This window comes from Equus quagga, chromosome 10 (assembly GCF_021613505.1).
Source record: "Equus quagga isolate Etosha38 chromosome 10, UCLA_HA_Equagga_1.0, whole genome shotgun sequence".
NCBI classification, from domain to species: Eukaryota; Metazoa; Chordata; class Mammalia; order Perissodactyla; family Equidae; genus Equus; species Equus quagga.
Genome location: NC_060276.1, coordinates 36106391 through 36120999, shown reverse-complemented (window position 1 = coordinate 36120999; position 14609 = coordinate 36106391). Strand labels below are relative to the sequence as shown.

General features: G+C 39.1%; 1 protein-coding gene across 8 annotated transcripts in view; it reads right to left on the bottom strand.

The window, feature by feature from the left end:
* The window catches only part of ACSL4 (acyl-CoA synthetase long chain family member 4), an 89710-nt gene that overhangs the window by 41800 nt on the left and 33301 nt on the right, over window positions 1–14609 (bottom strand). For 2 of the 8 annotated variants that reach the window (XM_046673076.1, XM_046673079.1), the window contains exons 2-3: window positions 11140–11192; window positions 171–407 (exon numbers count right to left, since the gene is read on the bottom strand). In XM_046673076.1, the coding sequence (XP_046529032.1) occupies window positions 171–398 (228 nt within the window). In that variant the 5' untranslated portion in view covers window positions 399–407; window positions 11140–11192. Of the gene's footprint in view, window positions 1–170; window positions 702–6958; window positions 7065–11139; window positions 11193–14609 lie in introns of those variants that run through there. The other 6 variants (XM_046673075.1, XM_046673077.1, XM_046673071.1 and 3 more) reach the window with 5 other exon arrangements.

The following is a 14609-nucleotide window of genomic DNA, read 5'->3' as shown; positions in this document are numbered from 1 at the left end:
GTAGGCCTCAAACTGCCCTTAAGTGAATATGCAGAAGTTTGAGCACCATCTGAGAATAGTCACCCAGCCCTATAACAGAATGCCAGCATATTTAAAATGAACTTGATTTATGATAAAGTAAAATGTACCTTCCCCTTTAAAAAAATATAAAAAGCACAACAATGCTTTACCTTCTTAAAAACCTTTCCATTTGGCTGCATTTCATTTTCTTCACTTAGGATTTCCCTGGTCCCAAGGCTGTCCTTCTTCCCAAACTTGGATACAGCATGATCAAATAATTTATCCAGAGTGTCTGCTCCAGGGATGTCTATGACAGCTAGCGAGTCGAAGTGCGTGACAGAGCGATATGGACTTCCAGGTTTGTCTGAAGTGGGCTTAGCTTTTATTCTCTTTGCCATAGCGTTTTTCTTCTTGGCGTTGGTAAGAAAATACCATGGAATAAATATAAGGGCACTATATATTGTTATTAACAAGTGGATAGGCAGCAAAATAATGGTGAGCACATTTAGCTTAAGTTTCATAGTGGCAAGGCTTCTAAAATGGTGTTTATTTCTTGTTATTCTTTGGCTTCGGAAAGCCTTATTTTGCTGAAGAAGGCAATAATGGAAGCAGCAGTAAGAGTAGCAGAATAGCCAAGGCAGTTCAATTTTAATGATACAGATAAAAGTTAGTAATCTTTGGAAGCCGACAATTAAGTATACCTGTAGGTGAAGACAATGAACCAGGCAGAGAGCAGGAAAAAAAAACAAAACAAAAAAGTATTAACAAGTTGATAGCACCATTGATTTAAATATGCAGGTCTTTATTAGTTTATATAATTGATTCAATACAGATAGCTGAAATAACTGGTATGAAAGACTGGCATTTTCCACTTTTAATCATCATTGCCATAAACTTCTGAATTTGGGTTTTTCTAGGTTTTCAGGTATACTGGTATTCTGCACATCACTCTGTAAGTCCACTGAGTAACACTGCTTTAATGCTTACATGAATGCATGAATATGATATTTAAGTTTGGCTGAACTCTGGGAGAGTAGGGAATGCCAATAATGAGGTTTCTCTTAAATATGTACATGTAAATCAGACAGCTTGAAATAGGATCTGGTTTTGTATCCAAAAGGGAAAAAACCCAACCAATTTAGGTTTATTTCTCAAAGATCAACCCAGAAATATTACTCTGAGTTGTTCATTAAGGTAAATTTCTGAGGTAATGCTATTCACTATCTGCTAGCCCCAAAACTGGAGCAATAGAATCATAAAATCATTTCCTAAGTGTTCACTTTGTGCTCGAAATTGCACCAGTTGCCTGGGAGCAGTAGTATTAAGTAGTATTAAGTCTAAAGTCCTGGCCCTTGCCCATTACAAGTTAAGATTTATGAGGCAATCAGCTCACAAGATAGATCCAGCATTTTTCAAACTTTTTTGGGTGAAGAGGTGGAGATAAGCCACTTCTTCAAACAAAAACTCACGCAAATTGCCCATATATACAACTAAAGTGGAACTGCTCGGGCTGAAGCAGGGATGCAGGGTGTCCAGAGTCCCACCCTGGATTTTCTGGAACCGCACGCCCAAGGTGACCACTGAATTATCTCCAGTGAAAAGCCATGCAGAAGTACATGAGTGCTATGGTGTGTGCTACAAGCAATAAATGCAACAGGAGTTCTGAGGCAGTGCAAAACGGCCAAGAGTGACTAGGGGAGGCTTTGTGGAGATAAGTCTTAAGCTGGACCTTATGCTGGGGATCTGGAAATGAAGGAGAAAGAAGGGAGGACATTCCAAGCAGGGAACCACATGAAGAAAGATACAGAGGTAGGAATAAAAGGATTGTGGGAGAATAGGGAGTACCAATAATAACGACACTAGCCTGACTTGGGCGTAGAGTACACGTTGGCTAAACAGGCTACAGTAGTACAGGATCTGACAAATCAGGCAAAGTAGTTTTGATTTGATTAGGCGGAAAACTGGGGGCCACTGCAGACCAGAAAAGAACTGCAGAAACAACCTCAGGGATAATAATCTGTCTCAGGGAGCTTGCCTTCAGCTGATAAAGCCATTTTGGTGAGTGGCAGTGTATTTCAACCATAAAAATTAAAATAATAGTTCACGTTGAGGAGATAAATTGAAGCCCATCCTTCTGCAACTCTTGTGGAAAGAGACCATTGATCTCAGAATAGCTGCTTGTTTTTACACCAATTACTATAAAATGGTGTAATTGTAAGAGGCTTAATCCTGCCTCTGCTTTTGTTCATGTCTTCAACTGAGTGTGGTGAAACGAGCAAGAAACTACAAGTGCAATGACCTGGGTTTCAGTCTCCATCTCTGTCACTAACTGGATCTGTAAGCTTGAGCAAAACCATCCGTCTGAGCTTCAGGTCGGACTAGACCAACCCTTAACTTCTTAGAGGTGCTGGTCCCCTTTGAGAATCCAAAGAACTATGAACCCAATTCCCCTCAGAAAGATATGCAAAATGGTGTACACAATTTCAGGGGATTCATGAGTTCCCCGAAATCCATCCATGACCCTAAAGGATGACACCAACCCTGAACTAAGAATTTCTGGCCTAGATGATTTTCTGGGGCCTTTCCAACTTTAAATTCCATGATTTACTCTACCTAAAAATTGCTTTTTCAGTCTCTCTGACAAGTCTGGTCAGCCACTTCTTCAAGATAAGTTATGTCAGGTGTTTATCATAGTGCCTAGCCGTCAACATGCAAGATTCCATCTAACATGCCTCTCTTCCATCAGACATTTCATGACTACCCAAATTCATAATAATCTTTCCTTTTTCTAATTTCCTACCTCACTTGAAATGTCTACCACTCATCCTGACCCTTGATTATATTACCATCATTTCCAAAGAGCTAAGCACCTAAGTATAGAACAGAAACCAGTAGTTCTCAACCCTATCAAACCCAACACCTCTTTCTTATAATAAATATTTTGCAATACTCCTTTATAAACCTTAAAAGATAGTCACAGATGATAACCTACCTATATACATAATTTTAAAAAATAATTCCTTACTGGCAATATAAAGGAGTACCAAAAGGAAATTAATTCAAAAGAAAATAATACTTATTTCAACATATAAATTCTCAGGGACAATACTAGAAGACAAAAAAAAAGTCTTCAAATTGATAAAACACCCCTAAGGGGTGAGTGCCACCAGCTCACCCTCAATTGAAAAACTGTCAGACTTGAGGCTGAAGATATTTAAGAAGTAGAAGACAGCTTTTGGTTTATAATCTAGTTGAATTAACTGCACTATATGTGTTTTAGTCATTCATATTGTTACATATACTTAATCTTTTACACATATTTGCCTTAAGCCTTGGAGGTAGGAAAATGTATTCTACTTAATTCTCATAATATAAAGACACATACATGTAAACACACACATACACACACACACCGCACATAGTAGGAAAGCTCAAAGAACATTCAAGTGAGGAGAGATTGGAGAGATCATTTAGTCAAGGGGTTTTCAAATTCTCTCTGGTGGTGGTGAGGGAGGCAGGAGTCACCCATTTGAATAAAATCTTAATTGGACCTGAAAACACAAATATAGATAAAAGCAAAAGACCAAAAGCAGAGCTGCTTTGGTGGGGGAGGCTATGATAGGCCCTGAGGGGACTCATCAGAACCTCCATTTCAGCTAAATATTTGAACCACTTATATATCTGATCCCTCTTCTCAAACAGAAGTGAGTGAGTGACAGTGCAAGCTGTAACTGAGACCCAGCCCCAAGCCCAGCGCTCTTTCAAGCACACTACCAGCCTCTGCCCAGTTTTGCCTATCATCTTAAAATCCTTCCATGTCAAAGGTTTTCCAGGCTTACATTCACGTCTATTGATAAATTCATTTCAAAAAAAGAAGATTGGAACACCTACTACGTGTAAATTTTGAGCACTTAACACAAAGATGAGTATAACATGCCCTCAAACCTTTATATGTGTGTGTGCACGTGCGTATGTGTTCATATGTATGGTAGAGGGCAGGGACATCCGTTCCCAAATATATAAGGTAGAATATGATAAATCCCATAATAGCAGCCAGAGCAAAATGCTAAGGGTGTTCAAAAGAGGGGGAAAACTGAACCCAGTTTGGGAGGGGAAAGAGATGAGGGAGGAAGTAGAACCATCAAGAAAGGTTTCAGAAAAAAACAGGGTATTGGAGGTAGGCGTGAAAGATGGCTATGTTTTCCAAATGACGTGACAAAGATTGAGAAGTGAGGACAGTCCTATAAGAGAGAATGAACAGATGAGCGAATGGACAGGGGCAGAACAGCGCAGGATGTATCTGAAAAACAGCAAGTAGTGTAGCAGACGCTTTCATGCTTTCTGTGTAAAGTGCTGCTCTACTTTTATGACCTAAGTCAATGGCAAAATTGAATTATTTCAGAGTCAATTTTACTAGAATGCAGCTATACTATAAGAGACGCATGCACATGAAGATTTGGCAACTCAAGATTAAACACCCTGCTATTGTATTAAGGGAAAATGTTCTCTAAAGAGGAGAAAGTCTGATATCCTGGGTGGTAAGTGGGCTAAACTAAATTAGGAGATCTGGTTTCTAACCTCAGTGTCTGCTGTTAAGTGTGACTTTGAACAAGTTATATGACCTCTCCCTTTAAAGCTCTGTATCAGTGGCATCATGTGTAAAACAGCAGTACTGCTTGTGTTATTTACTTCATGGTCTTGTTGGGAGAATCCTTCATCTTATCAGCTTAAATTTCCTGGACAATAATTTCAGTCCCTGAAATACACTCCCAACTCGCCTCTCTCGCGTGCTTTGTTGTACTTAGCTAAACCACAACCTGGTTAAACCCACTTCTCCACCTAAACTACACCTGTATCCATGCAGCTGAATTTGGCTGGAGAAAGCCCTGACTGTGCTGAATGGCCCCGGTTAAATCCATGATTTCTCCCTCAAGTAGGACTTCAATGCTGTGCAGAAACCACACTGGACTACACTGTTCCATTCATTGGCTTCCTCTCCTGGTTTTCATTCGTTGTTCTCTCTCATCAGACCACCAATGCTTCTCCTTCGTCCTCATTCTCAGCTGCTGACCTGGCTTAATATTTTGCTTAGAAAACAGAAGGGTGCGCTGTCCTTCAATGTATGAAGAGTGACACTATTGTCCCATCATTAGCAGGACATGAACTCTGAGTGGCCCCACCTTGAAATCAAGTCATCTATCTGTATGTCGGGCAGAAAAAGGCAGGGCGTCATCTTCAGTTACGGGATGGTTATTGTTCCTGTTGATGTTAACCTTTCATATGCGAATCAGATTAATAACCATTGAGTGAGCATTTACTATGGGCTTGGCACCGTGCTCAGCCCTTTAGATACATTATCTCATTTCATCCCTCAGAAAACTCCTTTGAGGTAGTACCCTCATTTTACTGATGACATAACAGTCTCAGAGAGATAAATAATTTGCCCAAGATAACACAGTTACCTAGGGATTTTGACCCAGGTCTATCTAATTTTAAAGTCCATACTTTTAGCTATATCGTCTGTGATCCTAGTCATCCTGACATAATCTAAATGAGTAAAAGTGACAAACTGTGTATGAAGAAATTCTGGCCACAATTTTGAGCACCGATCTGTCCCACATTCTACATTCTAAGGCAATTTTACAGGGGAAAAACCAAAAAAGCCCCTCAGTTATCTAGTAAGTCCTAGAAGTTTTGGTGAAAAATCAGATGCAATTTTCTTTTATTTTTTGTTTTGAGGTCAAGTTTAATGTTAAGTATTTCATTCCAGTTACTTCAAACACTGAGATAGTTAGATTAAACACAAAAAGCATTAGTGATATTTTAAGCTCTAGTTACACAAAGTAAACACAGGTTACATACTAATTAAAGTCTGAATTGAAAAGAAGAAATCCATCTCCCCCAGAAGCATGTGACACAACATCAATTTCAGGATGAAAGAGAAAAACTAATAAACTGAAGTTGATTAATGCCAAGACATTTTTTTTTTCAAAAGTTTTAGAAAATGGACTAAACCAAGCAAGGATCCATGCATCTGCCAAGCTGACACACGCAGTAGGGACAAATGAACTTCACCTATGCCTGACATTGAACTTTATGTAAATATAAAAAATATCAATTTGAAAATCAATAATTAACGATGTACTACTTTAAGAAATAACATTTTCAAGACACACATCACTTAAGGGTAATTTAAATACCAAAAAAAGTGATAATTTGCCTTCTGAAAAGGACTAGCTGTATCCACTAGACATTAAATCAGAAAACAATTATAAAAGTTCCTAGATTAAACAGATAAGCACAACCTGTTGTACTTTAAAGGATCCTATTTCTACATAGATGTTGCATCACCAAGATACTTTTGTAAAGGGGTGGAGTGCTTTCATAAAAACATTATTTCCTTTCACACACAATTAAAATGTTCCAAATAACTTTAAAACGTACAGGAGAAAGCTCAAATACTATGTTAAAGAATGGTTGCATTTGGTTAATAAAAATCAAACTTTATAGGAGTTATATTATAATATAATTAACTATATAATTTAATATTAAAACTTTTAAAAAGTTAACATTTTAAGAAAATAAAAGGGATTAAGAGTAACTAGAAGGATCTTTTGCTACCAGTCTGCAAGACTGAATAATCATGTGAAATATATATATACCCCTCTGCCCCTTGTAAGTCTCATCTGCCTCAAATTGATAGACCAATCTAATCAACATGAAATAGCTTGTACAATCAAACTTTAAACCCAGTATATAGTAATTACAATAAATATATTGAAAACGGAGAAAAAGCAAAACAAAAACCAAAACCTAGGGAGAATACATAGATGCCCTATACCAACACATTAACACACTGCACCTGTGCCCAGCTAGTTTGACTAGCAGCGTCTCACAACTATGACTGTTCTTTGGGTGCGTCTCTAACAAGATTAACTGAACCTGTTTATTTGATCACCTGGAAAGGCATTAACTCCTGAAGTCGCCATCCTGTCAGCCTCTTTCCAGCTTTTCCCAGCGAAGAAAGCACCTGAGCTGCCATGTTGAAGATGCTCTTTCATCTCTAGCACAAGTTCCCTCCCATAAGACCTTAAGAACATCCTTGGCAGGCCTCAGGTGTCAGATAATTTTCTAGGTCACAGGATGGCATAATTGGGATCCTATCCATGTGTCGAAATGAAGAGATCTAAGAGCCAGTGTTGCTGCCTACACACTTTGCATACGCTGTGTATAATTATACAGCCATTCCTCATTATAAGTGATCGCAACACACTTGATTTTTAAATATGTAGCTTTTGAAAGTTCGGATTTGGCTGCATATAATTTAATCTAGTGCGTACATTTAAGGAATTTTGAAGATAAATCATGCTACAAGTGGCACCTACTGACAAAGCAGGATGTACAATCCAACTTTATCAGACATGATGAAAAAGGGAGAAAAACTCAGTTCTGGGAGGAATGTATTTGGAGAGAAATAGAAAGGGTTTGGTGTTTTTGAAGGGGAGCAGATAACACAAGGACAATTAATATTCTACAGCTGCTGCTAAAGAGTAACTGCTACAGGTCCCTGTAGATAAAACCTGGCTGCCGAATTAGAAGGCCCACCGCATCATGGTGTAGACTAATTTTGTCCATAAGGTCTTCCATTTACTGGGTATTTTATCCCAATGGGAACACGGTTTTGATGTTAACATAAATTAATCAAAAATAATTGGGTTATAGAGCCTAACTTTAAAATTAATTTACAGTTATAAAAAATGTGTTTCGCAGAGTGAGGAATATACAGACTATATCTTCTGTCCTCTTACCTATTTATTATAATAAAGTAATACAACTGCGGGCTGCCACCATGATGCAGGTTCAAAAAATATCTGTAACCAGCAGTAATACTTCCTACAGGGATAATTTTACAACTATACTTTTTGTGCCACACAATCTACCTCCCACATTTGATAGAGGAGGAACCAGTTTAATTGGTTAGTTTTTTGCTTCTGTTGTTTCCAGTACTTCATAATGTTAAAAACTATGCAGCAATGTAGTCTTAAACCATTTCTTACGAAATGGGCAAATAAGTTACTACAGTTCAGCTACCTGCCCACCATAACGTGAAACTGTATCATGGGGGTTTACTTATTTATTTATTTATTTGAGGAAGATTAGCCCTGAGCTAACATCTGCCACCAATCCTCCTCTTTTCTGCTGAGGAAGATTGGCCCTGAGCAAACATCTGTGTGCATCTTCCTCTACTTTATATGTAAAGTCTTTATATGTGGGATGCCTGCCACAGCATGGTTTGACAAGCAGTGTGTAGGTCCGCACCCAGGATTCAAACCAGTGAACCCTGGGCCACCAAAGTGGAACGTGCAAACTTAACTGCTGTGCCACTGGCCTGGCCCCCTCATGGTGTTATTTAAAAAAAGAAAAGTTCACTCTACCCTTCAGTATTAAACATCCCTTATAAGTAAGACTAATAAAAGAACACAGTGATAAATCTGTTGCAGACCGAAATCTTATGGCTATTCAGTCAACTCTCAAATATCAGCTCTAGTAAAAAGGAGAAGGCACAGATATTCCAAAGACAGCACATAATTCAAAATGCATGTTTAGTCTTAACATTTCATTATGGGTGTGTCTGACACTTCAGAAAGAATTCTTAACTAAAGGAAGCCATGTGAAGCCAAATACAAGCAGCCATGGAAAAATACTCCTAGAGTTAATGTCTCCATGCTAGGAGTGGGGACTACTTTCCATTCTGTTTTCTCTTCACATTCGTTTATCTGGTCCATGCATACATGCTTCACCAAGGTGAATGAGGCAAGAAAGACAAGGAAATTAAGCATTTCTGTTTTGAAGCATATTGGGGAAAGCCGAGGCAAAGCTTTGCCAAATGAAGAGGTGTCTCTAAAAGTGTCACAGACACTCCAAAGTGGCTGTAAACCCCTGAACACAACTGGCCAGATGTTCCTGCTAATGTTTCTGGCAATTCCTACTACACTTTGGTAGCATTTTTCTCTTACATATCTAGATGGGCTGCAGGCCAATTGCAATAAATGTGTATCTATGTGTGTAGGGGTGTATTTGTGTATGAGTGGGGAGAGAGAGAGAGAGAAACAGACTCTCTGTGGATAAATAAGTTAACTATAGAAGCCTGAAAACTACTGCCTTCACAACGGCACCCAAGTCTAGTTTCCAAAGGAAACCTTAACCTTATTGATACCTTACCTCCTTTGTCAATCATGGGTTGGGCATGCTGCCTAAGTAGCTGAATTCAGAGACAGCTAATTCTGGTCCGCTGACAAAAATTTTTGACCATGTTTAAGATTTTTCTAACACAGGCTAATCAGTAGACTTCAGTACTTAGCTATACAAGAACATTAAGTCTTTCGAATTTTTTTATACTTGGAATTCAACAATAGTTATTAGCACATAAGAACTACCAGATCTTCTGTTCCAAGTTCATAGCCAATTATAGTGAAAACAATTCTAGGAAGACCAGAAATACGAGAGAGGCAGCATCATATACAGGGTTTTGATGCTGGTTCAGCAGCTTGCTGAGCTGAGACTAGGAACAAATTAATCTTTCATCTGTTTCCTCATTTGTAAAATGAGGAAGTGGATTCAGATTTTAAGATATCACAAGCCAGCAAAAGTTTCAAAAAGAAAGAAGGGTGGTGAGGGGAATGACACAGCTGCCAATTTTTTGCCAGGTATGGCCACAAACAAACCCAAAAGAATTACCATTTCCTACCACCATCATTTCATAAAATACAGAACATGTTTAACTCCCCAAAATTAGAAGGATATATCTTATAATAAGAAGCAATCCTTTAAGTGGAAAAAGTTTAGCTTTAAAAAACTCATGTCCTGTTGTCCTTATTTTCCTCACTTCACCATGGGCCAGTAAAAACTCTGCATTGGCCAGCACTGGGCTAAAAATCAATGTTTGGGAGCTACTGGACTAGGTAATTTTCAAGGTCCACGGCTTAAACACTATGATTCTAATTTTAAGTGCTCTGTTGTATTTCTTTTATTCTATATTATAGTGTGGGGGGCCTGGAATTGGCCACCCCAAGATATGTCTCTTTGGCAAGAGGATTATTTGGGGCCAGTTACTTTTAATAAACTGCAGACAGGAAAGCAACTGAGAAGTAGGATTTACTTACTCTTTGTTAAGAGACATTTACATTGTAAAGGAAATCTCCACCTGTAAAGGTGTCTCCCTCTCTGTACCAGGAAGAAGAGGGGATGACCTTATCTCTAGAAACTCTTAATGTCAAAGGCAAGGACTTAAATCTGCATTTGTTTACTGTACTTGTCTGGTAATCTCCCATGATAACTCCCCCTCTACACCCAAAATCCTCCTTTGTCATTAGCTGAAGATGATATTTAAGGTGGAGGCTTCAGCCATTTTGGCAAGTTGCTCAGCTTGCCTGACCTCTCCCATGTATACATGTTATAAAGCTTTGTTTAATTTTCTCCTGCTATTCTGTCTCATGTAAATTTAATTCGTTCTCCAGCCAGAAGAACCCACAGTGGGTAGAGGAAATGTCTTCCTCCCCTACAATAGTCTAGGTAGGTGCCTCAGCGAAGGATACTGCTAATACTTACATTTTTGAAGATCAGATACATATTTAAATCAGCTTGAGAAATAGTGACTAGAATAAATTTCAATTTATTGGGGAAAGTATACAGTACTACAGATTTAACTCCATCAATAACAATTAACCATTCACTGGATGCTTACGATTAAGCCCATTTTACAGATGAGGAAATTGAGGGAAAGTAAAGTTAAATAGCTTGCCAAAGACACACAGCCTGGAAGCCTCAGTAGTCAGAATTGGAACTCCAATCTGTGACTCCATTTTTTGGTATTATTCAAAGAAAAAGATTTTATTTAGACTTTAATTTTCACTTCCCCTTTTATAAATGAGTGACAGATGATTTAAATTTTAGAAGTTGTACAGGGTAAAAAGTTTTCCAATTTTACTTTTCCAAATATTGACCTTTTAACACAAACATAAATACTGGCAGAGTTTTTCCACTATAAAAAGAGTCAAGATGCCTGTTAGTATGGTCACTTAATTTTCTGCAAAAGCTGATAAAGTTACAAATTTAGATTTTTAAAGGACAAATACTTACAGATTTCCTCTTTTTCTCTTAAGAAGAACACGTCTATCTTTTGTGATTTCAATCTGAAATAAGAGGCAACATTAATGGGTACAATGACGAGGAAAGAACCTCTTTAAAAAACAAAAAAACTCAAGTGCGGTTTCACATTACCTGTGCACCTTAGCTCATGAGCCAGGTACCAAAGGAAAAACAAGAAATGACTAGAGATGAGTGTCTGACTAGAAGTAGCGCTATTAAGATCTCAGAAAAGTAACTGGGGCTGATTCTAAGAAACAGTGGTTAAAACTCTACAGGAAAATAGGAAGATTAAAAAAAATAGGCAGAGGAATTGAAGAGGCATTATTCCAAAGAAGACATACAGATGGCTGACAGGAACATGAAAAGGTGCTCAACATCACTAATCATCAGGGAAATGCAACTCAAAACTACAAGGAGGGGGCCGGCCCTGTGGCTGAGTGGTTAAGTTCGCGCGCTCGGCTTTGGCGGCCCAGGGTTTCACCGGTTCGGATCCTGGGACCGGACATGGCACCACTCATCAGGCCATGGTGAGGCAGCGTTCCACGTGCCATAACTAGAGGGACCCACAACTAAAATATACAACTATATACTGGGGGGATCTGGGGAGAAAAAAAAAGCAGTAAAAAACTACAAGGAGATATCACCTCACACCTGTTAGAATGGCTATCATCACTATGCCAAGAGAGAATGTGTTGGCAAGGATGTGGAGAAAAGGGAACCCTTGTGCACTGTTGGTGGGAAGTAAATTGGTGCAGCCACTATGGAAAACAGTACGGAGGTTCCTCAAAAAATTAAAAATAGAACCACCATATGATCCAGCATTCCCACTTCTGGGTATATATCCAAAGGAAATGAAAACAGGATATTGAAAAATATCTGCAGTTCCAGGTTCAGTGCAGTATTATTCACAATAGCCAAGATATGGAAACAACTTCAGTATCCATCAATAGATGAATGGATAAAGATGTGGTATATAGATATACACACACAATAGAATATTATTCAGCCATTAGAAAGAAGGAAATCCTGCCATTTGCAGCAACATGGATGGACCTTGAGAGAATTATGCTACCTGAGATAAGCGAGACAGAGAAAGACAAAAGTTGCATGATATCACTTCTATGTGGAATATAAAAAAGCCAAACTCATAGAAACAGAGAGTAGAATGGTGGTTATCAGGGGCTGGGGAGTGGGGGAATTGGGGAGATGATGTTAAAGGGTTCCAACTTTAACTAGAGATGAATAAGTTCTGGAGATCCAATGCACAGCATAGTGATTATCGTCAACAATATTGTGTTATATACTTCAAAGTTGCTAAGAGGCTAGATCTTAAATGTTCTCACCACAAAAACGTAACAATAGTTATGTGACGTGATAGCAGTGTTAGCTAAAGTTACCATGGTAATCATATTACAATATATTAATGTATCAAATCAACACATTACACACCTCAAACATACACAATGTGATATGTCAATTATATCTCAACAAAAAAAGAAAAGAACAAGAAAATGGCAAGAAGCAGGAGTCTGGTTCTTCATGGCTTTATTTGCACCTCTAATTCCTCCACAGTCAGGATAGGAACCAAGTTCAGAGAAAGAGACAAAGCCTGACCACAGGAAACTAGTCAGTCAACCTACCCAGACACGTCCAGCCCCAAATGCCTTCAGGCACCTATTGTTCTATCAACACCCAAAATGAATAATTTCCTTTAAACAATGCAAGGCTCTTTCCAAATTCAAATACAGCGCTGGTGTAGGAGGAACCCTGGAGGGAGGTTCATCTTCTCTGAACGAATATACACATCAGTTTTGTGATGTTCTTCAAGGTCTGTATGCTGTGAAGGTTTAGGGTCAGTTTACAGTTGAGGATCAACCTATTCTTGGCAAGGCAGGAAAAACTCCTTACCATCTGAATACTTGGAAAAGTAAAGTAAGGCCTTCAGTAACTTGGTATTCTTTAGTTACATCTCCACACCACTGGGGTGTCCTGAGCATGATGTTATGACTCTGAAGACACACTGAGGTTTTATTTCCATCCGTCAGTACTCAGTACTACTTGCATACGATGAGAATAACCCTTCAAATTTATTTTTAAATCTAGTCACCTCCATGGAAGTCGCAAAACAAACATCCATATAACTAATCACCACACTAACTAGCTGGTAATTAACTCAGACCGTTAATTTTCTCTTTTGCTACCTTTAGGAGGAAGGAAAAGAATGATTTATACTCAGATCTATCACTAACTGAGTAAGAGTATGCCTTTTGTTTTAATAGAACTACATTCCAACTTAAAGTTAATATCCACAATCCACTTTTGGGGAGGGAGTGCTGGTGACAGTATGAGTACATGTGTGAACACAAATGGTTAAGATTACTTATAAACAAAAAGCACACTATTAAACATTTTCTTATTTTTCTCCCAGGGGCTAACATTTAATATTAATACAAAGGGGGTAAACTCTGTATATACATATTAAAATAAAGCCCAGGGGCCGGCCCCGTGGCTGAGCAGTTAAGTTCACGAGCTCCACTTCAGCAGCCCAGGGTTTCGCCAGTTCAGATCCGGGACGTGGACACGGCACCACTCATCAGGCCATGCTGAGGTGGCATCCCACATGCCACAACCAGAGGGACCTACAACTAGAATATACAACTATGTACTGGGGGGCTCTGGGGAGAAGAAGGAAACAAAAGAAGATTGGCAACAGACGTTAGCTCAGGTGCCAATCTTTAAAATAACTAAGTCCAAAGAACTCACGAAGAGAACGTTGGGGAAGAAAAATATCATATTTCTATATACAAATATATACTTCCCCCACAGATTAATTCAGATAAACTTGATGAGGATTTTTAGGCTGCTTAATTTTAAAACGGTTTATGACGAGGATTTTTAGGCTGGTTACTTTTAAAACTACAGATAAGCAGCAGGCTCCGAGGAGTGGAATTTGCTTGCCCTTTGATCAGAGACAGTTGCATTTGTGAAGGAAATCTCCATGCCTCCCTCTCTGCGCCAGGAGGAAGGGGGGATGGCCTTATCTCTGGAAACTCTTAATGGGGAAGGCAAGAACTTAAGTTGTTTACTGTCTGGCAACCTCATGTAACTGACCCCCCCACCCCAAAATCCTCCTTTGTCTTTAGTTGAAGATAATATTTGAGCGGTGACTTCTGCCATTTACTCAATCTGGTTTGATTCTTATCTAAAAGTTGTGGGACCGCCCAATGGCCGGACCCTACTGGCACTGGTACCATTTTAACTTTTTTCTTTGTCTCGTAAAGAGATTACTCACATACCTATGCCTTAAATTTAGCCCTAACCCTCAACTCGGGGCAGCAGCAGGAGCTCTGCCTGCCCATGGGTCCTGTCCCCATGCAGCAGCTCTGCCTGCCCATGGGTCCTGTCCCCACGCACCAGCTCTGCCTGCCCATGGGTCCTGTCCCCATGCCAGCGGGGGCAGC